Consider the following 26,253-nt stretch of genomic DNA (forward strand, 5'->3'; position numbering starts at 1 on the left):
TCTGTTACCCACAGCTCTGTCTGCTCTACACTCTGGATCCCAGACCTGGCGGATTCTCTGCTTCGCCGAGTAAGCGATGCTCAGCTGTTCCACCTGGGGCAAACGGCCCTGCCTCCAACCCGAGATGAGGGTTCAGTGGGCAGGTCTTAATCCACTACCTTAACCACAGCCCAGGGCTCACCTCTCTCTGCTCCACTGCTTAGGCTCTTGTCTCTGCCACCATCTCCCCTCGTGTCCGGCTAGTCCATAGCTTCCCTAGTCAGCCTGATTCCTGCTTTTCCCATCTTCCAAAATGCCTCAAATGTCCTCGTACCCTAAGAGCAAACTGTGTTATAGTCCTAGCACAGTTACAAATGTATTCCCCTTGATCATTTAATAAAGAAAAATATCAAGCATTTACTATCTTTTAGATATTATTCCCAGTGCCTGGGTAGAGTGAGGGACAGTTTTTAATAAATGCTTTTCTATCCTGCTGGTGGTGTTTGGAAGACAAAGACACAGTGAATACTTGCTCCCTCTGTCACCCTGAACTGTGTCCCATTTTAATATGCTCTTCTATCAACTGAAAAACAAACAGGCCTTTTCTTTTTGTTGCTGTTGTCATTTTTATTTTATTAGTTTGTTTATTTTGTATGTTTTTCTTTTTTATTGAAGTATAGTTGATTTACAATGGCTCAGTTGGATAGCAAAGTCATTCAGTTATACATATATATGTGTGTTTGTGAGTGTATATATATTTTATATATATATATTTTTTGATTCTCTTCCATTAAGATTGTCCTTGTCCTCTCTCTCTTCCATTTCACAATCTAATTTCTTCAGAGTCATTTGCACATGCTGTCTTCTCACTTCCTCTCCTCAACCCACTCCAGTCTGTCTTCCAGTGCTGACCACATCCCTGAAAAGACTCCTCTAAGACTACCCACGAGCCCTCGTTTAACCCAGTGGACACTTCCTGCCTTTACTGAATCAGATCTCCTGGCAGCTCCTTCCCTAACAAATGCTCTCATCCTTGGACTCCAGGGCAACCATCCTCTCCTTTGATTCTCTCCTTTCTCCTCGATCTTCATCATTTCACCTTTTTCTTAGCAGGCATTAAAGGTTGACTTTCATCAGAGTGCAGCCACAGCGCCTCCTCTCATCTAGCTCTCTCCCCTCTCTTAAACTACTTCAGTCTTTGGATTCAATCATGATGCATATTCCGAAGATTCTTAGACTCAGTCGGGAATAGACTTCTCTTCTATGATCCAAATACCATCCATCGGCTAATCTGATATCTCCCCTTGGATGGCTCGGTAGGCACTACCCGCATGGACAGACTGCTCATGACCTTTTGGCCCCAAACACGTTTTCCAGTCCATCTGTCTTACGAAAAAGCACTCCATCCACCAGGCACATAAGCACAAAAGTGGTCATATTTATACCTTGTTAATATTTTAAATTATATTTATTGCAATATCCTGCCTATGAAGATATCTTTACTTTCACAACATCTTACTTAGCATTTTATCTAATTTTATACTTTTTTTAAATTTGATTTTAGAATTCTCTATATCTAGTCTGCAACTTGCATTTGGAACATGTTCTTACGAGCATATTTGGAAAAACACAATAATGACTGGCAGAAATTAGAACACTATCTCAAATCCTACCTCTGCGTGCAATTTTTAAATTCCAAATTCCTCTTTTCTCCTTTAAATTCAAAATCAAAAAGAAAACCTAAATGCATTCATAGTGGCCAAGTTATTTAATTTATTAAAAAAAATATTAGTCCCTAGTAGGATTCTTCTGATGGCATCCTTCACATCCCATTAGGACCTGTGGATGGTGATCTTGGTAGGCTCAAATCTTAAAATCACATGTTTAATAAATTAGCATACTAGATCTACACATAGCTCTTCCTAATTTTCTTTGCTTGAAATTCACCAGCTAACATAAGACCACAAGTTTTTTTTTGAAAGTAGAGACTTCATATTATTCATATTTGAGTGTCAAGCCCTAAAATCATCCAGCACATGGGAAGTCCTCCATGTCTGACTCAAGACCTACACATCTCTTCATCCTTCTTGTTTCACAGAAAGTTATTCTCAAATGGCTTCTTTCCTTCTATGGAGTCATCTTTGAGGATATTGAAATAAGAAGGATCCACTGTTGGCTCTATCATTTCTTAGTCAAATGAATGTATGCAAAATTACTTACATTCTCTGAACCTTACTTCTTTCATCTGGGAAGTAGTGAAAACATAACCTACTTCAGGAAGTTTAATGAAAACAGCATGGGAAGTGCTGGGGCAACAAGAGTAGCTGCAATTGCCTAAATCAGAATCTGATGCCAGAACTATTTTCTCTATGCTGCTTTAAGTCCAGAATGGAGTTCTTCCATACCTTTCTCCATGGAGAGCAGTCATCTTCATTTAATGAAATTAATTTACAGAAGCAACTAGAGTAGTTAAACTCTGACTAAAGTAGTCTTCACTTCCCTGAGAGCTCAGTTGGTAAACAATCCTCCTGCAATGCAGGAGACTCTGGTTCGATTCCTGGGTCAGAAAGATCCTCTGGAGAAGGGATAGGCTACCCACTCCAGTATTCTTGGGCTCAGCTGGTAAAGAACCATCTGCAATGCAGGAGACTTGGGTTCGATCCCTGGACTGGGAAGATCCCCTGGAGAAGGGAAAGGCTACCCATTCCAGTATTCTTACGTAGAGAATTCCATGGGTACAGTCCATGTGGTTGCAAAGAGTTGGACACGAGTGAGCAACTTTCACTTCACTTCACTTCAAAGTAGTCTTCAAGCACAGGACTTATATTTTATTTAAAAACAGCCACAACTATAAAGCAATGAGATTAAATTTTCCTGAAAAATTTGCAACTGCTTCCTAAAGCAATGGCAGAATCACTGGAATGGATAAACCATCTTCCGAAGTAAACTCTGAAAACTACCCATTGATTGGCTCCTTTAAGTTATGGTATTTGTAGCTAAAAGTATCACTCTCCATACTTTACAGTCAAACTCTGAGTAGATTTTAAAAACAAGTAGGTAGCTTAAAGTTAAGAAGCATTTTCAAACCTTGTTCATCATAGTCTCGGTAGGTGACATCATCTGCAAAAAAGAGAATAAAACCAAAATAAGTATTACTTGAGTCATTACTTTTTAGTCACTTTAGTGAAAAAGCACAACTAAATCTCCAATACAGATTTCTGTTCCTTTAAACATTTAATGACCGTACAATCAGTGAGAAAGGCCTCTGCCCAAAAACAATGATAGGAAAGGACAGATAAATTATTTTCATAAAAATTTCTCAAATTGGCATAAAGCAAGACATGCAGAAGAAACATTAGGAATTAATATCTTGTTTTATTATGAGGTGGTGGCAGATGAGATGAAATATGAAAGCCTGAAAGTCTTTTTGAACAACCTATGCAAAAAATCCTGTATTAGGCGTTAAAATTATCTTTGACCCATGAAAAGAAAAATCATCATGTTAACAGAGCATTGCAACCATAGAGCCGGAAGTAATGTTTAAAATCTAATGAAAACATTCATCAGGTACCTGTTTCTTGGTACGTTCTTTCAGCATCATCTACTACTACTGGTTCATTGGAATCTAAAAAGAAAAAACATACACCTTTGCCAAACATGAAAAAACATGCACATTGCTAGACACTACTCAACTATTTACAAATTAACTCTAATTCTAACAATTGTGTAAGATAGATATTATTATCATTATTTAATAAAATTTAAGCTGAGTAACAGGCCATAATTTCCTCTCAAGTCACAAGGATAGGAAGGAGCAGAATTAGAATTTTCACCAAATCTGGCTCCACTATATCACACTGCCTCATTCATTCCCAAACATTCTTGCCAGTATTCTATTAATATTTGCAAAATCCCGACAGTGATCTGAAAAAATCTCCTTTTTCCCCATTTCTCCATGTAATATTAAACTATATTCAGATATTTGTATAATACCTGGGCAGCCAAAAATGACTCAAGTATTATAAAGAGATCTCTATTTTGAATCAGAGTGAATCATTAACCCTGGGTGGAAATGACCTTGGTCACTGCCTGAAACAGAAACATACATTACAGACCTGGATTTTCCTGCTCATATATCATGTCTTCCATATCTTGACTGTAGGCTGGCGAAGCTATAAATCAGGAAACAATTAGGAAATGACAAATATGTCTCAGAAAAGGATTATGCTTGATATTTAAAACAGGAAAAGCACAATTTCTAGTGGAGACAGAAATCAAATTGAAATGATGCTCAAACTTTCATTCATGAAACAAACAGGTACTAACTTGTGCTAAATGCCAAATACAAAGATGAATAAGAAAGTTTCCATCATCAATGTAACTGAACCACAAAATCATGGAGCTATATTCTCATTTAGTTAATGAAAATTCAATGACATTCACAGAACAAAAAATGAGGCAGAGACACAGAGGAGTGCAGGTGAACCCTCCTCCCAGGCACACAGCAGGCACCCGCCTAAGACAGCCTGAGTGAGGACCCACATTCCTAGCCCCTCACTTGGACTCAACACCTGAGCACCCCCAGACTACAACGCAATTCTCATGTTTATAGACACCTATTGTTGAAATGACATAGGTCCTAAATGCCAGACAACAATATGACGTAGTCCCACAGAAAGAGGGGTCTATTCCAACCCTGGGAGAAAAACTGGCCGACACAGGCTTACTGGAAGATGGTACATCCATCTCCAGTGTGGCCATACTTTCTGGGGACACATGATATGAGACAAGACACAACTCTGACTGTTCACTGACTCAGTAATTTAGGACTACAAAACATGTAATTCTACAGCATCTTTTTTTTCAATTATCTTCTTAAAAATTTTTTTTTCTATTTATTTATTTTTATTGAGGTATAGTAGGTTTATAATGTTGTGTTAATTTCTGCTATACAGCAAAGTGATTCAGTATGCATATATATATATAAATATATATTCTTGTTTATATATTTCCCACTATGGTTTATCACAGGGTATTAAATATAGTCCCCTGAGCTATACAGCAGGACCTGTTGTTCATCCATTCTATACACAGCAGCTCATATCTGCTAATCCCAAACTCCCACAGTACCTTTTGACTTAATAATTCCACTCCTGGGAATTTATCTTCAGGAAGTAGACTTCAAAAGCACAAAATTATATTCATATATACATGTATCTATATGTAGATATATATATATAGATATAAGTGTATATATACATACAAATATATATATAATTGTGGTATAACATATTATATAATAATCATTTATTATGTATTATGTGATATTTGATATAAAGTATGATAGTTAATACATAATAATCATTTTATCTCTCTTTCTTTTATAGGAAAACATTAATTAAAACAGAATAGTACCAAATTAAAATCTTACCTGTCTCTTCCATGTGGTAGCTATCTTCAGTTTCTGAAAATAATAACATTAAATAAAGATTACTACCTTAATAAATAGTACATTTATATATTTTATATGTATATTCTGGATGAATGTTTATCATTGATTTTATTTTGAAAGCAAATAGGTACTAAAACAAAACATGAAAATATCAATAAACATCTGCTAAATATCTTTCACCAGAACTACATTTAGAAATGCCTCACATATTTTTCTTATAGGATCCACTTAACAACCCCACAAAGATGACAAACACCGTAACTTGAGCTAAAAAGGGAGGGTGAGTTAGTTGGAGTAAAGACTTGGGCTTCCCACGTGGTGACTGTGGTAAGGAATCTGCCTGCCAGTGCAGAAGATGCAAGAGATGGAGGGTTCAATCTCTGGATCAGGAAGATGCTCTGAAATAGGAAATGGCAATCCACTCCAGTATTCTTGCCTGGAAAATTCCATGGACAGAGAAGCCTGGTGGACTATAGTCCATGGGGCCATAAAGAGTTGGACACGACTGTTCTCACAACACAGTGACAAAGGCCGTGTCCACATCTCAACCCCCTTGGCCCATCTCTTTTCTAGACATGTCCTGCCATTTTCAGAAGCAAAAGTACAGTCTCTATATGGAAACACAAAGGCAAAACCAAGGGACTTTAGATGTTTGGGGAGCTGAAAGGTCAATGTGTTGATACTTTGATCTACATCCCTGATGGCCAAGTGCAGCCACTCACATGACCTCTGTTAATTTAACAGCCATATGGACATAAGTATTTTTCATTTCTGAAGACTCATAACAAGCAACTTTTATGTTCAAACTGAATCTATGTCCCAATTAAAAATTAGGTCAGAAAATAAAGTTTCTTTAATTTATGAATTTTTTAGAAGTGTTTCTGCCCACTCTTGATCTATAACTCCTAACCTCAAAAATAACAAATTCCTTATGTTTCTAATTATTTGAGTGTCTTGATTCAAACTTGTTGTATAAGCATCATCTAGAATATCAACTGTTGATCCTCCTTAGTTATCCTGGCCAAAGATGGGAAGGAGCAAGACATTCCTGGGAAATGATGAAATCATTTCATCAGAATTCCTACTCAGAAATGTTTTCCCGTAGAAATCATGATATTTATGATATCAGAAGGTCTAAAGTTCAAAAGCTAGTCTGTAAATGTGTATTTTCAATGCACAAGTGAGATCATACACATGTTGAAAAGCATTTTGAACTTAAAATTTCCTCCCAAATTATGCATCTGATACAATTCTGTAGGTTGGTATGGAAACCAAACCATGACTTACGGTGTTATTTCTATGGAAAAATGTACTATCTGCTCAATAACAGGCATGAATGTAAGCTTTTGGAAATACATTTATTCATAAATTAGGAGCTGTTTGCTTCTCAAGTAGTTCCCCAATATATTAAATATTGTGAGAAGTAGATCTACTTAATTCCTCATAAGGTTTATGCTTTAAAATAGTCCCTGCAACCATTTACCAACAGCATTGTCTGGAGGCTACCTATTCACTCAGTTCTTGCATGGCCTGGACAAGTCCCATGAGTTCTGCCTGATTCCCACTGGCTCCAAGCACAGACATTCAAGCCTTAACCCATTCAGACACAGCAAATTGGGATGTGAAGTAAGGCCCAGGAGACAGTCGACAGCCCAACCACACCTGTGCTCAAACCTGGCAGCACTTATATACCCCCAAGGAGCTTTTACAATCCCCCATTTTGGGGGCCCCACATCCCAAACACTCCAATTCACTTTGACCAGGGTGGGCCACTGGAGTTCTTTTAATGGCTCCACAGGGGAAGCTGAAATGCAGCCAGGATCAGAAGCAGTGCAATGGGACATTAGCCCGTCTTAGTGGATCTTATTCATAAGAGGTTTTCTCTCTGACTCTAGGACGCTATGGCTCCAGACCCTCCTACCTTTACTAGCACTGTGGATCTGATCTACTGCCTGTTTCTCACTGTTCTGTCTACTGCTCTGAACTCAGCTTAGGCTGAGCACCTCCAGTCAGGCACCTCCAGTCTAGACCCTCTGCGGCCAGTGGTGCTGTGTTGTTACATGAGTGCTATAGACGCTGAGGATTACTACACAGTGGGTGGGATGTGTTGTGTAACCGCTCGCTTCGTACTGGGTGCATCAACCATGCTGTGACCTAGTTTCATCATAGGCTTGTTTTCTTGTATCACTCTTTTTTTAATTTTTGGCTGCACTGGGTCTTCATTGCTGTGTGCAGGCTCTCTCTAGTTGCTACTAGAGAGCAACTCTCTCTCTAGTAGTGGGGGCTACTCTCTAGTTGTGCTGCACGGGCTTCCCATTGCGGTGGCTTCTCTGGTTGCAGAGCACAGGCTCTAGGGCACATGGGCTTCTGCAGTTGTGGCTCTCGGGCTCCAGAGCGCAGGCTTCAGTAATTGTGGCCCATGAGCTTAGTTGCTCTGGAGCATGTGGGATCTTCCCAATCCAGGGATTGAACCTGTGTCTCCAGCATTGGCAGGTGGATTCTTAATCACTGAACCACCAGGAAGTCCCTCTTGCATCACTCTTTAGAGATAAAACGTCTCTCTTAAAAAAACAATGTTTCCTTCATACTCATTTTAAGTATAATATGATACACAATTTGTATATTTTCAAATAACAAAAAACAGAGTACAAACATGTGGCTTAAAATCATTTAAGAATTCATTAATGTCTCAAAGGACTACTTTAAGAAGAGTACAGAGAACAGACCCCAAAAGAACAAAGCATGTGGACTTAATTTAGCAGGGTTCTAAATGACCATGGCAGCCTCATATTAAAACAGAACAGAGCAATAAGTATATGAATGAAAAGTTTTCTATATGTCAGTAGTGAATAGCTACCATTCTAACTGGCCTAATGCAAACAATACAAAGTAAATGACTCAAATGATACTTAAATAGCTAGCATTTAATTTAAAATATTGATACATGTAAACCAATCAACATGAAGTCTGGTCCATATGTAGACTACATTGGGCCTGCCTCCTGATTTTCCAAATAAAATTTTACTGGAACACAGACACACTTACTCAACTGGGTGTTGTCCAGGGCTGCTTCTGCCCCATGGCAACAGAACTGAGAAGTTGCGATAGAGGTTTTACGGTCTGCAAAGCCTAAAATAATGACCAGCTGGCAATTTACAAAAAAGAAAGGTTTGCCAATGCCTAGGTTACAAATTGTATTCTACCCACTGTAGTCACAGAGTTCATTTTAGATCAAGACCTTTGGTAGATTATTAAGGTCAATATTTCATCAGTTGCTTGAGTATCTTATAACAAATGGTATTCCAGGATGGAGAGTCCAGTAATTGTACTGAAGAATTTCACTTATATCCTATAAAAAATGCATAAATTCTTAGAATTCCTACTGTGCTTTGAATTTAAAAACTGGGACATGTATTTATTTTAGGGAAAAGACTCATTTTATTGGTTTTTAGCTTCAAGTTAAAGAAAAAAACTTTAAATAAAAGTTAAATATTGGTTTTAAAAAACTTCAACAACCCTAATTACAAATGACTCATTGTGCTTTATTCAGAGAGCAAAAACAGAAGTGTTCTACCTTCATGAACGGCTCCAGTTCCCATGGGTTCGTATCTGTCATCTGCATCACTTCCTACAAAGACATGGTCTTCGGGTTGCAGTTCTTCTGCTGGTCCTTCTGGTTCTTGGTGCAGGTTCTCTCCTTGAACAACAATAATGAACAAAGTGACACAGGTCTACGCCAAGGGCCTCTGGCAGCAGCCAACACAAACACCAACGGCCCATCTGCAAGGCTGCATGTACCCGCTGCAGCTGCTGGGCACACCCTGCCCCTCCTCCGGGCCACTGCACATGCCAAAGCTCTGTCCTCTCTCTGGCCAAAGGCTAGTTCACCTGAAGGGGCAACAGGTCTTTCACTAGAACACCAAGGATGGGACCTCACTTATTTTAGTGGCTCTGTCTGCCCAGCACCTGGGGCTATGATTAGCCATGAGAAGTTCTCAATCCATATTCCATAAATGAATAAATACATTCAGAATTCTTACTACATTTGCCTCTTCAATGATCAGTAGATCAAAGATCACCTTGTGATCTTCCATTGAGAATTGACATAAAATTCCACGTAACAGTTTTAGACAACTCTATGTAAATGTTCTACTGCAAAGAACAGCTGACCACCAGCTAAACCACATGTGAAGTCATCAGCATTAGGTCAGATGCATTATTCTTTGCTTCTAAAGGTTTCTGTGTTTAGCCTTTAAGTTATGTCAAGATGCTCATTTTCTGTTGTGAGACTGGCATGATATACGTAACCATTTCTCTTCCCTTGTGTAGATGTTGGACATGCTGTGTGACTCCATTGCAGCATGGGTTCACTGGTCACTGTGGTCTGAGACATCCTCCCAATAGTAACTTGACATGGCCTCATGCAGAGGATTTTCCACATATATCATTCTAACCAGAGAACTCAAGTGAGCCAGACAATGGTGTGCAGTGCAGTACCACTCTAGGAATCAGACCATCTAGGTCCACCTATACCAGCTGTGTGTGACCCTGGGCCAGTTACTTAACTGCTTTGGGCCTAAGATTTCTCTTCTGAAAAAAAGGAATAAGAGTACCTACTCATAGCATTGTTATGAGGACTGAAGGGCTTAGAAAAATGCCTGCTGCTACTGCTAAGTTGCTTCAGTCGTGTCCGACTCTGTGCGACCCCATAGACGGCAGCCCATCAGGCTTCCCCGTCCCTGGGATTCTCTAGGCAAGAACACTGGAGTAGGTTGCCATTTCCTTCTCCAATGCGTGAAAGTGAAAAGTGAAAGTGAAGTTGCTCAGTCGTGTCCGACTCTTCACAACCCCATGGACTACAGCCTACCAGGCTCCTCCGTCCATGGGATTTTCTAGGCAAAAGTACTGGAGTGGGGTGCCATTGCCTTCTCCGAGAAAAATGCCTGGCCCATAATAAATAAGGGCTTCCCTGATAGCTCAGTTGGTAAAGAATCTGCCTACAAACCAGGAGACCCCAGTTCAATTCCTGGGTTGGGAAGATCCACTGGAGAAGGGATAGGCTACCCACTCCAGTATTCTTGGGCTTCCTTGGTGGCTCGGCTGGTAAAGACCTGCCTGCAATGCAGGAGACCTGGGTTCAATCCCTGGGTTGGGAAGATCCCCTGGAGAAGGGAAAGGCTACTCTCTCCAGTATCCTGGCCTGGAGAATTCCATGGACTATATATATAGTCCATGGGGTCGCAAAGAGTCTGACACGACTGAACAACTTTCACTTTCACTATAATAAGTAAATTTTATTGTTGCTGTGCGGCTGCTGTTAATATCTTTACCATCATCGTCACCACAGTGGTAAGAATGATACAATTTCCACTGCTACTGAACTTTCCCCCCAGACTGCAGGACGGTGTTCTTGGCCATTTTACTTGATGAGTTCCTAGTCACTTTAGGCACTTGGTGCGGCCCAGTGCTGCAAGCGGGCCGTTAGGCCCTTTTACGTTGACACTGCTTGTTTTTGGTCTTCTCATCACAGCCTCCGATCTTGTTTCTCACTTCAGATCTTCTGCTTCTCAGCACACCAATCAATTTTTCCTGTCACTAACTGTACGACTCTTTTTTTCTTCTAGTCATGTTCCTTATTTATTTATTCAGTGTAATTTTACAGGGTTTACGTGGGCAGGGCTGAGCTCTCTCGTCCGTCTATTCAACAGAAGCGCCTGTTTTCAGCAGAAGCACCACACACCGTCTGAGTGTCTCCATGACCCAGGGACAGCCCGCCACGAGGAAAACTGTCTCCTGAGAGCTCACGAGACCTCACCAGAGGCACAGCCAGTGCCCTCTGCAACTGCCGCCCCAACACTATAAGGGAGCAATTATCCAACTTTGAAGGGTGAAGGGCTTGAGGAACTGTGTTAAAGCCACACAGCTAATAAAAGTAACTGCAGGACCAGAACGCAACAGTGAAACACAGAAGGATGGGGACAGAGAGTCTACGTTAGAGACAGCGTCAAGGAGGCAAGTGTGGCCTGATAAGATATGAAGACTGGAACACACACACAAACATACTAAGAAGAAGACAGAACAAGTCAAAGGTCCTAGGGCAGAGACAGGCCTGGCGATTACAGAGAAAAGAGAGGCCAACTAGGCTCGAGAAAAGTGATCAAGGGGAGAGAGATCAGCCCACAGTAGGCCTGGCCACATCAAGCATTGAGTGCAGAGGAGCAAAGATGGAAGCAAAGACCCAAGTGGATGGAAGAGGGGACGGTGGTACCGACACTGCAGAAGTCAGAATACATTTTGGAGGCAAAGCTGAAGGGACTTGCTGATGGATGATGCATGAGAGGGGAAGAGGAGAAAGAAATCAAGGAAAACCCCCAGAATTTTAGCTTCGGCAACTGGATGGATAAAGAGACCACTAACTAGAATATAAAAGACTGGAATAAAACATTTTTTTTTCGGTGGAGCTGTGAGATGGAGAGGAATCAAGAATTCAGTTTTAGGAACATTTTGAGTCTAAGATATCCATAAAACATGCATATAGAGATAAGAATAGTTATCTTATCTCTAGTTAGTCAGTTATTCAGTTAGGTAAGTCCAGGAGCTTAGATGAGAGATCAGGGCTGCAGATAAATATTCAGTAGTATTTAAAGCCATGGTCTGTGGTTTCCTGAGGAGAAAGTCTTGACAAAGAACAGATTCAGGGAATCCAGGTGCTAGCCTGGCCTCCTTCCTCCAGTGTCTGGCTTCCTGCATGTCCAGAGGTCCACCATGCCCACCACTTCCTTCTCCAACCTTGGCTGAAACTTACTTTGATCAACCATCTCGACTCACTCAGATCCCCAGTACAATCTCCGTGTCCCATCTTCCTACTGACAATTCCTCCACCTCATTTTTCACTGCAGACAGAATACACAACATTCCTTCACACCGCCCAATGTTTTCAACTTCTCTTAACATCAAGTAAAAACATCCCTTCCCCTCATCTCTCCACCTGCGTTCAGACCTTTTTGGTCTCTGGACTTTCAGACATGCCATGCCCTCTACTTAAAACTTTGCTGACAACCTTTGACTGGCAAAGCATTGCACCATCCTCCAGCTCCTAAATCAAAATGTCATTTCCTCCAGGAAGCCCCTGGTGACCCCAAAGTCTGAGTAAGTCCCACACAGCATCATGTATCTCACCATCACAGCACTTACCTCATCATACTGAAATCAACCATGTGCTGAGATTGTATTATCCTTGGCTTAGGATAAAGTTGAAATTTGAAAAAAAGATGTAGGAAAGGAAAGCCTGTGTTTGCTCACATGGGCAGGTGAAGTAGCTTCTCTGGCTGAGAAGAAATGGTACTAAAAGGACACAGGCTCCTAGACCCCTACTAGCCAAGGGCAAAACCCTCAAACTCAGACAGAGCTGGTCTCCCCAGTGGAGCACAGATGGAGCCTGATGGATGCTTTTATACTTAACTTCAAAATACCCAAGATGGACTAAGATACTTTAGCCGGCCTTCAAAAGCCCAATTTAAATGATGGGAAATTGTTCGTTTTTAAGAAACATAATTTTTTTACTGTAGGGCCACCTTCAGCTCACGCCAACACACTAGAAGTATCAGGGCACCGCGTGTTCTGCTCTCTTCCAAACCCTCCTGTTACATTTTGGTGTGGTGCGTGTGTGCAAAGTCGCTTCAGTCGTGTCTGACTCTTTGAGACCCCATGGACTGTAGCCCCCAGGCTCCTCTGTCTGTGGGATTCTCCAGGCAAGAATACTGGAGTGGGTTGCCATGCACTCCTCCAGGGGTCTTCCCTACCCAGGGATCAAACCTGCAGCTCTTAAGTCTCCTGCATTGGCAGGTGGGTCCTTTACCATAAGAGCCACCTGGGAAACCCTTTGGGGGGTTCTGTGTTTTTATCAATGGATGAGTCAAGAAACAGTCTTAGCAAATCTGAAAACATTGGTTTCTAGAGTACCATTTAATATTCTCCATACAGAACTTAAACTTTTTAGATGTAAGAGCTAGGGAAATGCTTTACATTCTCTAAGTAAACTGCATGTTCACATCTGCTCTATGTAATTAAAAGTTTCTTTTTGCTCTGGTGGCCACACAAGCAGTCAGTATAATTTGAGGGTTGAAAACAGTTCCCAGAGAGTCTGTTATAGTTTGCCTGGTTCTCTTCTATTTCCCTCCCCCTGTTGCTGTTATTTGTTCTTGATGTATCATTGGTCACACTATAACTGGTCTCCATTTGTTTATTCTCTTAACAATAAAATGGGGCAAAATAAAACTAGTGCTGTGTTATTTTAAAAACACTTGTCCTCTAATAACTTTTAAAAGTCTGCTCTATTAATACTTAAATTTTAAAATAATATTCAAGTCATTTTATGCAGTTAACCATCATTTTAGTAATACATGAAACATATTTTAATTCATACCAGGTTCTGAGTATACTGTTTCATCAAGTGACTGAACTTGTTCGTATACTTCATCTTCAATATTCTGACGTCCTAAAATAATTAAAACATAACTAAGTAGAAAAAATTTAGACATTAAAGCATAACATGAAATATGACCTCCACATATACACATTAAAATATACTGGATTAATCAGCTATGCACCTTTTTCATAATAGCTCAATCCTTTGTTTTGGGTTGACAAATATAGTAGATATTTAAAATTGGTTTTGAGAGCAGATATAAATGCTAAAAGACTTCTCCATAAGATATCAAAAAATAAGAAATGAATCAGGTTCAGATTTTTCTTAAAAAAAATTATTTTGGTTTCTAGTTAACAAAGTTCACATTAATAATAGAATAAAGAAAATAGGAAGGGCAAAGTTTTCAGAAAAGGAAGTACTGGGAAATAAAGATAAAATGCAGATGATGAAGTCAATATACATTAAAGCACATGCTCAACCACTGTCTTTCCCAGTAGTCAGGAGAAAAGGCCCCTTGGCTGGTGTGAGGGTTGGCTGCCTGCTCTCAGAAGGCTTTAGGAAGTGTGAGTAGAAGACCTTACAAGACAATCCTCTCATCTTTGGAGACCCTCATCTGACAGTCACATCCATAGATTCAAACAGATTAAACTGCAGACGTGAACACTAGTTTCTAATGACATTGCGACTACACTGTGGGGCTTATCGTATTTTTAGGCTTATTGCAACATCATACACAAACAAGAAGCTATAACTACATTGACACTACTACAAATGTCCTGTCTAACAGCCATCATCTATGTTCCCCAAATAGAAGTAGCCCCAGACTTAATATCATGAATGCCATCACATGAGATAAACACCGAGGACATCAGTTATACTGAGAAGGTAATCTTCAATGACAAAAACAGAGTAAGTCAATTTGAACTTCAGGTTGGAAAAAAACGGAAGACTCTATTTTGCTAATTATTCTACAAAACCGTTTCTAAAGCACACAGAGTGCCTTCTAGTTTTACAGATGCTTACATTTCACAAACTACTTTTATACCTATTCTCATAGAATTCCAGGGGAGCCTGCCAATCTCTGCTCTGCCCTCACACAATGCCCACGAGAGCTTCCCAGCTGAGTTCCCAGTTTTAAAGTTGCTGACAGTACCAACCGCGGAAAATATAAAGTGAGTAAAGAGAAGTGGAGATTGGCACTCTGTTCTTCTGTTAACCCTTTAATGGCTCCCTTTGCCTGAAAAGATGAAAGTCTAAGCTCCTTGAAACCTCAGAAGGCAATACAAGACCTCCACAATCTAGCCTTCCCATGCCCCTCCAGTCACACCTGCTACCAGCGCTGGCTTTGAACTTGGCGAATACACCATCTGTTCCATCTTTTCATGAGCTTTGGATGGACCTCCTCTCTCCTTGGGAGAGTTAAAAGGTTAAAAAAAAAAAAATCCAGGCTGCAATGAGTTAAAGACTAAGTGTAAAATAAGACAAAAAAGCAACTACAAATCCTTCTTTCAAAAGTGTGGCTAGTACGGTGAGAAGAGGGTCTGGAAGGCAGATGAAAACAAGTGTAGGGATCAAGTGCAAGTTAAATGTTGGTCACTCAGTTGTGTCCAACTCTTTGTGACCCCATGAACTTCAGCCCACCAGGTTCCTCGATTGATGAGCAGGGGTCAAGGAGGGCAGCTATTTTATTGTGTTTTTAATGAGAGGTATGTACCTCTGTTATAGACTAGGTAGTTAGAGAAGACAGAAGGTAGAGACTCAAATAAGAGGAAGGTTGGGAAGGTAACATTTAAACCAAAGCAAATATCACCAAGAAGTTGAAAAGGATATGAGCTGATAACAAACTGAAGGGTTTGGAAGTTTGGGACAGGTTATCAGTAATATGCAAAGAGTCATATTAACAAAGAATAAAAAAAAGGAAGAGAGAAAGCAAATGGTACATTTCAGAGTAAGTACCAGCTTTGACAAACAAGGTTTTTAAAAATTAATTTAGTACAAAGTAAAATTTAAGGTGCTAAATTCAAATATGTATTTAAATTCTGAAAAAAAAAAGGAAAAAAATATCACTCTTGCTGCAAAGTCAAGGCATGATTACGGCAATTGTACAGGAACGTGACAGACAGGAACTTCTCCTGGGATTATCTGAACAACAAAAACTGACAGCAACATTTTGATCTTTACTAAAAGGAAGAAAGGTAAACCAAACAGTATTCACCAATATATAGTGATAAAATCCACACAACTACCATCTGGATTCAGTGGCTAAATCGCTGGTAAAAATGCAGTGTCATACCTAACATTTCCAATAGGTGGCAAAATGAAACCAAATCTTTTGAGAACTACAGAGTAAAAGAAAATGTGCAGAAATAGTACTTCATAATAAAAACCAAAGCATCAATAGGAAATGAGAGTAATGGAATCAGACTTCATTTACCAATTTATTAAGAGATTTCAGGAGTTTTTATCATAAGGGTCACTGGCCCTTGACTGAGGAAATACTTGAATTCATGTGTGAATTTATGTAGATATAAAACAGGCTTCACAGATGATCCCAAGGAGTCCTGAGAAGTCTTTCATTGTAGACAGGAGACTCATATTAAAAAGACTGGGAGCCCAATAGACCTACTTCATTAAATAATGTAACAGAAGAGGGCAAAACTAAATGTCCAAGACCTGTCTAATTTTACTTTCAATATAATATGGCACAGTTATCCTGGACTTGGAATCAAGAAACACAGCACTTAGTTCATGATGTTTCAACTATGGTCTCAGACAAGGAGAAGCCTTCTGTGTCTGGACTCTTAATCTCAAAAATTAAAATGATCCTCTGTGGATTTTTTCTAGGAGAAAAAAAAAGAAAAAGAGAAAGAGAGTTTACTATAAAATTTCAGAAGACAAGAAGAAAAAGGTTTGGGTTGGCCCACCAAACCCCTGAAAGTTTGTTCAGGTTTTTCTGTAACATCTAATGGGAAAATGGAACGAGTTTTTTGGCTAACCCAGTATTTCATTATTCTGCGATCATTGCAAAACAAAATTATGGATAAGACAGGACTCTGGAAGCTGCTACCTTTGGGTACCTGGGATGCAGCTAGGTGCGTTTGGTCAGAATCAGAGGAAAGCTTACCTGGGCTCTCCAGAACCTGATCTTCCAGCCAAGGGTACATGTCTGCCTCTTCTGGTGGCACTGTTGTCTTTGGAGCAGGTTTTTCTTTAAGGCCTGCATTTTTATTCACAAAATTAACTTAAAGTTTCTTTTTTTCTTTTTAAAAATTTTTTGACACATTAAACCAAGTAAAATAATATTTCCCAACACTTCATCAATATTGTCAGTTATTCAACGATTTCCAGTTTCTATTACATGAGAATATTGATATAAAAAAATAAAGTTGGAAAATAGTTCCTTCTTTGAATTCATTGGGCCTTTAACAACTCTTTACCTAAATTAACCTTTCATTTAAAAAATAATAAATCATTATTTGAATATTCACAAATCTCTAAAAGATTAAGTCACAAAAAATAAGTAAAATAAAATATAACAAGTCATGCCTGAAATTGGCAAAAGAAGTTCAGTATGGGTTCAATCTCCTCTCGCGTTCATAAGTGACTAAGGAACTTCTAAGTTTTGAACTCCAAATTCAGCAATAAGACAACTAAGATGGTACTGGAACTTTCTACTCTTATTGCCTGCATGCCTTTCTCTGATTTATATATAATTAATTACTCTTCTTGAAAACTATAGTTAAATATAAGAAAAAAAACATAACTCACTATGTACACCCTTCTAAAGTTAACACATGCAATTCCATTAAAAATTCCATAAAAAATATGGGAAAAAAAGTTCTTCTGCTTTTCTTGTCTTAAGGAAAATAAGACATCAGGATATATTAACACAAAAGATGATTTTAAAGTCAATGCTGCTCTAAAATCTTATATATTGCTAATTCTTTGAGATTTTGTATGTAGCACATTAAAATGCATCCTAAATACAACAATTTTGAAAACTAAATTAGACTGTCATGAGCCTGACAATTCCATTTACCAAACCCTGGGCTCTCTGTTACCCCACTGAGAGTCTTGTACCAGGAGCAGATATTAAAGGGCATGTGTCTGCATGTCAACAGCTGGAGTGAAAAGGTCAGGACAGAACAGAGAGGCCTTTTCTAATTTTAAGCACCTTTAACTCAATGTAGGTATACTGCTGTAATCTGGGAGATCCTCATTTACTCTTCTACTCTTCCTGACTATTCCCTCTTTTATAGCTCTTTGTTTTTCTCTCATTAACAAAAACATACTCCTACCCCGTCTCCCAAATCCTAAAAAAGACTGAAACAGAGTTCACAGGACCCCACCTCATCACTGATATTTCCTCTAGGAACTCATTTCTGACACTACTTACGCAAAAATCTAACATTAGAAAACAAACACCAACGCACACAATCGTGTTCTGCTCCTAACTATAGATTCCAGAGAGGGCATACACAAATAGGCACAGATCCTAATTATAGTTCATTTTCAGGGGGTGGGGGTAAGAGATGAAAGCCTTTAGTAAAACACATCACATTTCAAGATCCAAATTCAAGGCTGAAAACTCCCCCATACACTTTTCCACTTAAATAACCTATGCTTACGAGCTCTCAACTGTTACTGGGACAGGTATGGACCTCTCCATGGCCAAGTTTTGCTGAATTAATAGGGTAAACTTTTCATCTTCTGAATCAAGAGATTCATCTTTGCACTTTCAGCACCGCAGAAAGCACCTGGTACATAGCAGGTGCCCAAGGACGGGGTGCACCCAGCGAAGGGCTGCTTTGCTTTTTAAATGGGGGCAGACTCTACAGGGTCCCGGCTCTAGCTGTACCAGAGTGGCTTAGAGCTGTAGAGGAGGGAACGGGGACTCATCAATTTCCCTGTTACTATTTACCAAAGAGATGCCCATCTGAGTTCTAGCATCATCCACCATTTCAGTACCACACGCCTAATTTGCCCAAACACTTCCAGTTTGTCTGTTGTCCTGGTATAATTATTTCACTCTCAAAAGTATCTCAGGTTGGATGAAAAATTACAAGGTCATTCTACTAAGCCTGTCTGTAGCAGGCTTTCAAACTGTGCTCCATGGGTTCGATAAGCAGTAAAATATGTCCCCATCAAACAAGAAAGATTTAAGCTGCCTGAAAATCCCATTCATATTGGATTTAGAGAAAACTTTCATTTGAAAAAAATCTGAGGCAAAAGTGCCTGAAAACTACTACTACACATCAATATCCAGAACCACACTGCCCCTAACAACCAGATGGGAGTTGTCTCTAAAGTTGAAATTGTGAAACATGAAACACAACAGGAGGCAGCCCATAACGACAGAAAATACTGAGCGGTTTTCTTTTCTGTCCAAAGTGGCAGCTGAATTGTAAATTTACTGACACCTAGTCATGGTGATTTTCCAGAGGTGAAATCAGCACAAAAATAAACTATTTTGTAAACTTCAGAGAAGCTGAAGTTCTTATTAACATCTTTCCTTCCCTAGACTCTGATAAAGGTGCTAACATTTAATGAAAACGCATTCTAGAATAATTCTTATTGATTTGATAACCCATATGAAAGCTTTTACTCTTGGCATTTCCAATTTTTTTTTCTTACCCAAGTCCATTTTAGCCCATGAATCCATGAATAAGTGTTCCCCAGAAAACAGTGGTAAATCCATGTCTTGTACAAGAGTTTAGGCAAAAAGTAATCAAAAACTAAACAAGAAAAATAAACACGTGTAAGGCAAAGGAAAGGTTTTCAAACTGGATTTATTGTGAGGTATAAATGGCAAGGATGTAGCACTGAAATAAACATTCAGTCAGGTTATGAAATGAATGTATTGGTTTTGACGTTGCTGGGGCTGCAAATAACAAGACACCAACTCACACTGGCTTGAACAAGAAGGAAATTTATTATTTAACAGCAGGTTGGCTGGCTCTCAGCAACTGGCTTCATCCTCAGGGTGGTAATCAGGTCTCCCGGGCGGCAAGGTCCTCTTTGAGACAAGACTTCGTCCAGAAGCAAAGAACCACCTCTTCTTCCACTTCTTTCTTAGGCTTGAAGAAATTTTTCCTGCAAGTTCTTACCATTCTTCCCATTTTAATAGTCAAAACCAAAACCCACTTCTATTCCTCCACTGGCAAGAGCAGCAGAGTGACCACAATTGCCTGATGGTGATTACCTAGGGCTGAATGACCATTGCAAGCCAACCACAACAGCTCATGTATGATTTGGAAGATCATCGAATTCTCTTAAAAACATATCTTGTGTTTAGGTCTTTGAGTGCATAAGATAAATCAGGAAAAAAAAAAAAAAAATGAAGGCGAGGCTGGGACAATATGAGAGAATAGCACTGAAACATGTATATTACCATGTGTAAAATAGATGACCAGGGCAAGTTCGATGCATGAGGTAGGGCACCTAAAGCTGGTGCTCTGGGACAACCCCGAGGGATGGGGTGAGGACGGAGGTGGGAAAGGGGATTCAGGATGCGGGGGAACATGTGTACACTCACGGCTGAGTCATGTCGCTGTATGGCAAAAACCACCACGATACTGTAAAGGAATTAGCCTCCAATTAAAATAAATAAATTTTTAAAAAGTTTATATTTAATAACTGTGTAATTTTGCCTCCAATTTTAATTCAAAATGGAAGAAGTTATAAAAAGTAATGAAATGAGTACTTTAAATCAACTGTTAACAGCAAGTTTAATTACCTGACACATTTATCCTAGTCCAATATCAACTTAATTTATTCAATACTACCCAACTATATCAGACCACCATGGGAAAGAAAAAATGGATTTTCCTTCCAGAAATACAGAACATTTTAAAAGTTACTAAATTGCATATTGCATTCATTCATACAACAAATATTCAGCACCTACTGACTCAAGGTGGGCTTTTCTAGTGGTTCAGAGGTAAAGAATTCACCTGTCAATAAAGGAGATGCAGGTTCGATCCCTGGGTTGGGAAGATCTCCTGGAGATGGAAATGGCAACCCACCCCAGTATTATTGTCTGGAAAATCAAATGCACAGAGGAGCCTGGTGGTCTACAGTCCATGGTGTCACAAAAAGAGTCAGACACAACTTAGGAACCAAACAAGACAAGCTCAACTCAAAGTGCTGTTCTATAGAAAACCAACACACAAAACCCCTATGACCCACAGGAAGGGAAGAGTAAAAAGATAAGAAACATGAACTCTTTAGAGTATACGAGATGGGGAAAGTGACAGACCCTTTGGGAAAGAGGGTGGGACTATTCACAACAAACAGATGAGGAAAGGACTTACTGATTAAGACTGAAACAGATTACAGGAGGACATCAGGGACCCGGCCTTATGAGTTATACTAGACAAGAGTCTCCAGGTAAAGCTTTGGAGCAGCAAGTACAAAATTCTTCAGCAGGGAAGGTGCTAGGAGTGAGGAAGGACCAGGTGGCCAACACAGGCAAACAGCACAGGCCTAGCCCTGAGCATCAGAAAGTTCCCCAAAACCCGGCTCTTACTCTAAGAGTGAAGGATCGACTTTTTACAAGAATTACACACAAACTGCTTCCTCACCAAAATCTGGGGAAATAAGGATTATGCATAATACGATGCTTCATAGGATATCACACACTTAGCACATAAAAGCGAAGATATTTTAAAATATAGTTCCTCAATCTTTTATATGAATCTTCACTAATTCAGTGGTGTACAGACTAATAAAAAACTGATCTTATCCATCCAGGTTACTCGGGCTGCTGTGGTTCATGTGGGAAGTACTCGGGACTGCTACTGCTTCAAATGCGAGCAGTCTAACAGCGTAAACCGATACAGCCCAAGAGCAATTCTAACAGGTACACGAAATTTGAGAAACATTCTGGGAAATCGGTATAGCAGAAAGGCGCTCGTACTAATCGGCCATGCTAATCCTCACTGTTGTTCCTGGCCTGCATACTCAGCAGATACAATCTTGGCAGGCACCCCAAACGCAGTCCTACTGCTGCGAACTCGAAGAGCTTCCCCTGACATACAGTAAGAGCCATTCCAGATTCAAAGCAACTTCACACAACCCAAGATGGACAGACAGATTCCAGGAAGAGGATGACAAGTCAGAAGAATTAAACACTGCTCCAAAGATCACTAAGAGCCTGGTTTCAGGACCAATGAAAGGATTCCACATAGACTGGAATGGAGTGGACTCAGTTTAACATCTCACAACATGAGGTCATGTATAGGCGCTCAGGAATATGAACCAAGAATTCCATCTGAATTCCATTTGAATCCCATCTTGGACACATAACCACTGCTACAACTTTGGTCTCCACAAATACAGAAAGCAGATAAAATAGTACCTCCTTACAAGGCTTTTAAGAATTACATGAAATAATTTAAATCAAGCAAATATACACTTTTTCCCATCAGTTACTGTTTTCCTTTATTTCTTCTAAAGAAACAAACTTAACCCCCCACCCTCCTCCTTTTGACAAGGTGGTCAAAAACAATTATTGAAGCTTCTGGGTTTTTCTTTAATTTTTTTTCAGCTTTCTAATATTATTAACAGTGTATACAGACCTAAAATATATTTTAATTATCTATTTTGTATGTTTACCTTTCAATGGGCTTCACCAGTGGCTCAGATGGTAAAGAGTTTGCCTGCAATGCAGGAGACCTGGGTTCTCCTTTCAATACACATACACTGCATCTCAGTTACTATGATATGTAACTTTACTTAGGCATGGGACTTAAATCATAGTCTAATAACAAAGTTCAGGAATGAAGCAAAATGATGAGCATGATAATTGAAAGGTACACAGTCCGACCACCCGGGAGGATCAGAGAAAGTGAGTACAGACATGACTCAGCTGGATCCTGCAAGTGGATTTAAGCGTGGGAGCACACTGGAGGCAGGCGGAGGTGGGCACTACAAGCAGCAGTCCAGTTTATTTTTCTCTCCATCCCCTGTTTATGTCAGAGCATTTCATGGCAGGGACTATTCTCACCGGGGCCTAGAATAGCTCCCAGTACATTGCAGAGACTGACTATATCTCCCGTGAATCAATACATGGGAAAGAGAGATGACACAGCATGTGGGGTTTTAATTCATTATCAAAAGCAACACAGAAACTTTAAGTAGATACCTTCTGCTAACCTCTTAGGATACAAGAGAAGTAATGACTGAGGCAAGGAAGAAGTGACAGACAGCCTTCTATGATGTATAGATGGTAACAAAGAGTAATAAACACATATACAAAGTGAAATCAAATGAAAACAAAGAAAAATAGATGATTTTCTGCTCTGCAGGGCTTACAAATGGAAGTTTTTACAGGAATTGATTTCTACGTAAAAATGACAACCAAAATTGGTAATAAACATCTAGTTTATGTGTTTTTATACTCAAGCAAGTAGAGGAGGCAGGGTATGACATGGAAGATTGTTACTAAGGATTTTTTCCAAGTACTTCAAATAATATTTTCATGAGAATAAGCTGTCTTGGTCTGCTACATAATACTCACCCTAAGAACAAAAACTTTCTCTCTAGATAGAACCAGGGTAAAATGTAAAGAGCTTAACAACAAAATAAACCCAATTCACCTGTATTTATCAAATGACAAAATTCTCTTACATTCCTCTAATCACCTAAAGGTACTGCTCTCCAACAACTGGGATGAGTTCTCTCTATTCCCACCACTCTAACTCTGAGATACCCATTCGGGTTTATCCGATCCAACCCTTCCTATTTGGGCAGCAGCAGCAGGAGGCACAGAGTGAGGAGGAGAGAGGGGGAAACAGTTCCATGAACTGCTGCCTTTGGTTCAGATGAAGTACAGGGTACAAATATTCACGGTGTGGCCTACCCTGCACCGAGTTCTAATTCTTCTGGTAAAAGCACACTAATCTGCATTGAGGGACTGGTCTTCCCATCACCCCACAGTTTTAAGGGTGGTACTCACAGGCCCGTGGTCTCGTAGTCATAGCTTTGTGATCCCATCCCCCACTCTGTATGGATAAGGAGTAAAAATGAGCCACAGGGGACTCCAGGTTACCTGAGAAGGAAGACCACCTCCTGAGAGAGTCCAAAGATGGAGAGAGAGATCCAGGCCACTCTCCAAGCCCCCAGACCTAGCATAACCAAAGGCCAAAACCTAAAAATACCCTTGGACTTTACAGTTAAGTGAGTGCATCAATGCTTTTTTGTCCACATAAGCCAATTTGAATAGATTCCCACATGCAATCAAAAGAATTCTGGAAAATACTTAGAAGTAAAACCAAATGTGTTCCTAATATTCTGAGGAAGAATGACAAATGCCTTTTCCATAGAAACGCAGTTACAATGAGACTTGCAAAACTGGAAACTAGGAATTGAATAGGTTTTTGTGGACTGGCGTACAAAATCTCTGAAGACCATAAAATTGCTTCTATGGAAAAATGTGTTCTGAGTACAAAGCAAACTTGTAAGTAAGTTTTTCATGATTAGATTAGGTATGAAATTTCTCAATTATACCATATACTTAAGACTACATTTTATTTCTTCATTACTTTTTTCTAGGCTTGACATTTCACATCTTCTGTTTAAGCAGTATCTTTTAACTAGGCATTGTTGTGGCTTTATACATATGTAACAATATAAAAGAATTACTTTTATATGTCCCTCTCAAAGATCTCAGTAAAGTAGGACCTATTACACCCATTTCACAAAAATACATTAGTTGCAAAGGATAAAGGACTTAAGCATGTGTCCTACCATCTGTTGATAAAAAGGGGGAGAGGGAATCATAGCCCCAATGCTTCCAAATTTTTAATGACTAACTGAAACAACTTGGTAGAATAATTACCACTATTCTGCCCCCAAAAAAGGGAAACATGAGTGTTGACAACATACCAGCCACTCACACACAGGTAATGCCAGCTGTTCCCACAACCACCTTGAGGGAAAGGAGAGGAAAAACCAGCATTTCCAAGATACATTTTATAGTGAATTAAGTGAGTAATCAATTTGGAGAACTGTTATCAATGGACATTAACAGAAGAAACAGTGGGGGATACATGAGAAAGGAATTAAAGTCAGAGGACACAGTTTAAATCATCAGACTCATTTCATGGAAAATGACATTTACCGTTAACTTAGAACATTAACATTTAAAATCATATTTGTTAATTACCTTTGTTTTATAATAGAAGTATATACAGGAATTCCTTATCACCCAACTAATCATTATGATACCTCTGAAGTTACAAAGTTGTATGGCCACAATACTACAAAATACTCTATAAGCCAACTGTTTGTAGAATTAATTCCCTGGGATTCACTCAAACTTTCACGCTGATGGATATACGTCAATTTCTTTACTAGCTTCTCCCTCATTTTGAAATGTTGCAGGACTCTGTACACAATGCAAATCCATAAAATGAAATAAAAAATATTGTTAAAAAATAATATTTTAAATGATTGATTACAAGCAATGGTAGAAATAACACATACAGCTATTAACCAATGAAACACAGAAGTTACACATCACAACTGAAGGGGGAAAAAAATCAATGATGATAAAGTGCTTCCAAAGAAAGTATTTCGAACACTAAAAGATAAAAGATTCCTGGAAACACTGATAGGCTCTCAAACATTTTTGAAAATCTGACCATCTATACTATGACTACTTCTTACATGCAAAGTGTTGTCATACAAAGTTTAAGGAAAATTATGCCAACAATATCACTTTTTAGAATTCTATGCATCATCTCTTAGTGCAACTTAAGAAGTCTGTTAGTGATATAAGATATATATACTTATACTTTATACTCTTAGTACTTAACTTTCACTTTTCAGGACTTATTCTAACTCCCAACTACTGTAAATTATGAAATTTTGTCCCTATTTTTAGCTGACGTTTCCAAAGGGTGACCTTTTGGTTTTTAGTTAGTCTAAACTAACCAGTATGAAGCAGCAGAATGCAGAAATAATTATGTATGGAGTAAAAAAGCAAGTAAAACTAAGGAAGCAAGCATAATCTTAACCCATTAATCATGACCAAAAGCGTATCTTGCCCTAAGTTTTTCAGGTGAATAGTGTCAATGCATCTGGGTAAAGTGTTATGTCAACTTCAATAAAATTCAGTTGACAGCTTTATTTACTGAAGAAAATAGAAGGAAAGAATATAAGCCAATTCCCAGTTCATAAGAGCTCTTGAAATGTTTCTGATGTTTAATAGAGAAGTTTGAATTCAATTTGATTCTTGAGCTGTGATTCAAAGGAAAATTTAATGATAGAACGAAAATATTTTCAAGTGCTTTGCTAAATAGCAACACTCCAGTATTCTTGCCTGGGAAATCCCATGAAGAGAGGAGCCTGGTAGGCTACAGTCCATGAGGTCCTAAAGAGTCAGATATGA

At 39.2% G+C, this 26,253-nt stretch overlaps 1 protein-coding gene across 16 annotated transcripts in view; it reads right to left on the minus strand.

Moving 5' to 3' along the window:
• The window catches only part of ASPH (aspartate beta-hydroxylase), a 187,721-nt gene that overhangs the window by 109,026 nt on the left and 52,442 nt on the right, over positions 1-26,253 (minus strand). For 9 of the 16 annotated variants that reach the window (XM_055546077.1, XM_055546071.1, XM_055546067.1 and 6 more), the window contains 8 exons: positions 16,984-17,076; positions 13,857-13,928; positions 9,230-9,319; positions 9,006-9,128; positions 5,411-5,443; positions 4,095-4,151; positions 3,551-3,604; positions 3,067-3,099 (listed from right to left, as the gene is read on the minus strand). In XM_055546077.1, the coding sequence (XP_055402052.1) occupies positions 3,067-3,099; positions 3,551-3,604; positions 4,095-4,151; positions 5,411-5,443; positions 9,006-9,128; positions 9,230-9,319; positions 13,857-13,928; positions 16,984-17,076 (555 nt within the window). Of the gene's footprint in view, positions 1-3,066; positions 3,100-3,550; positions 3,605-4,094; positions 4,152-5,410; positions 5,444-9,005; positions 9,129-9,229; positions 9,320-13,856; positions 13,929-16,983; positions 17,077-20,451 lie in introns of those variants that run through there. The other 7 variants (XM_055546079.1, XM_055546075.1, XM_055546073.1 and 4 more) reach the window with 4 other exon arrangements.

This window comes from Bubalus kerabau, chromosome 14, assembly GCF_029407905.1.
Source record: "Bubalus kerabau isolate K-KA32 ecotype Philippines breed swamp buffalo chromosome 14, PCC_UOA_SB_1v2, whole genome shotgun sequence".
NCBI lineage: Eukaryota > Metazoa > Chordata > Mammalia > Artiodactyla > Bovidae > Bubalus > Bubalus kerabau.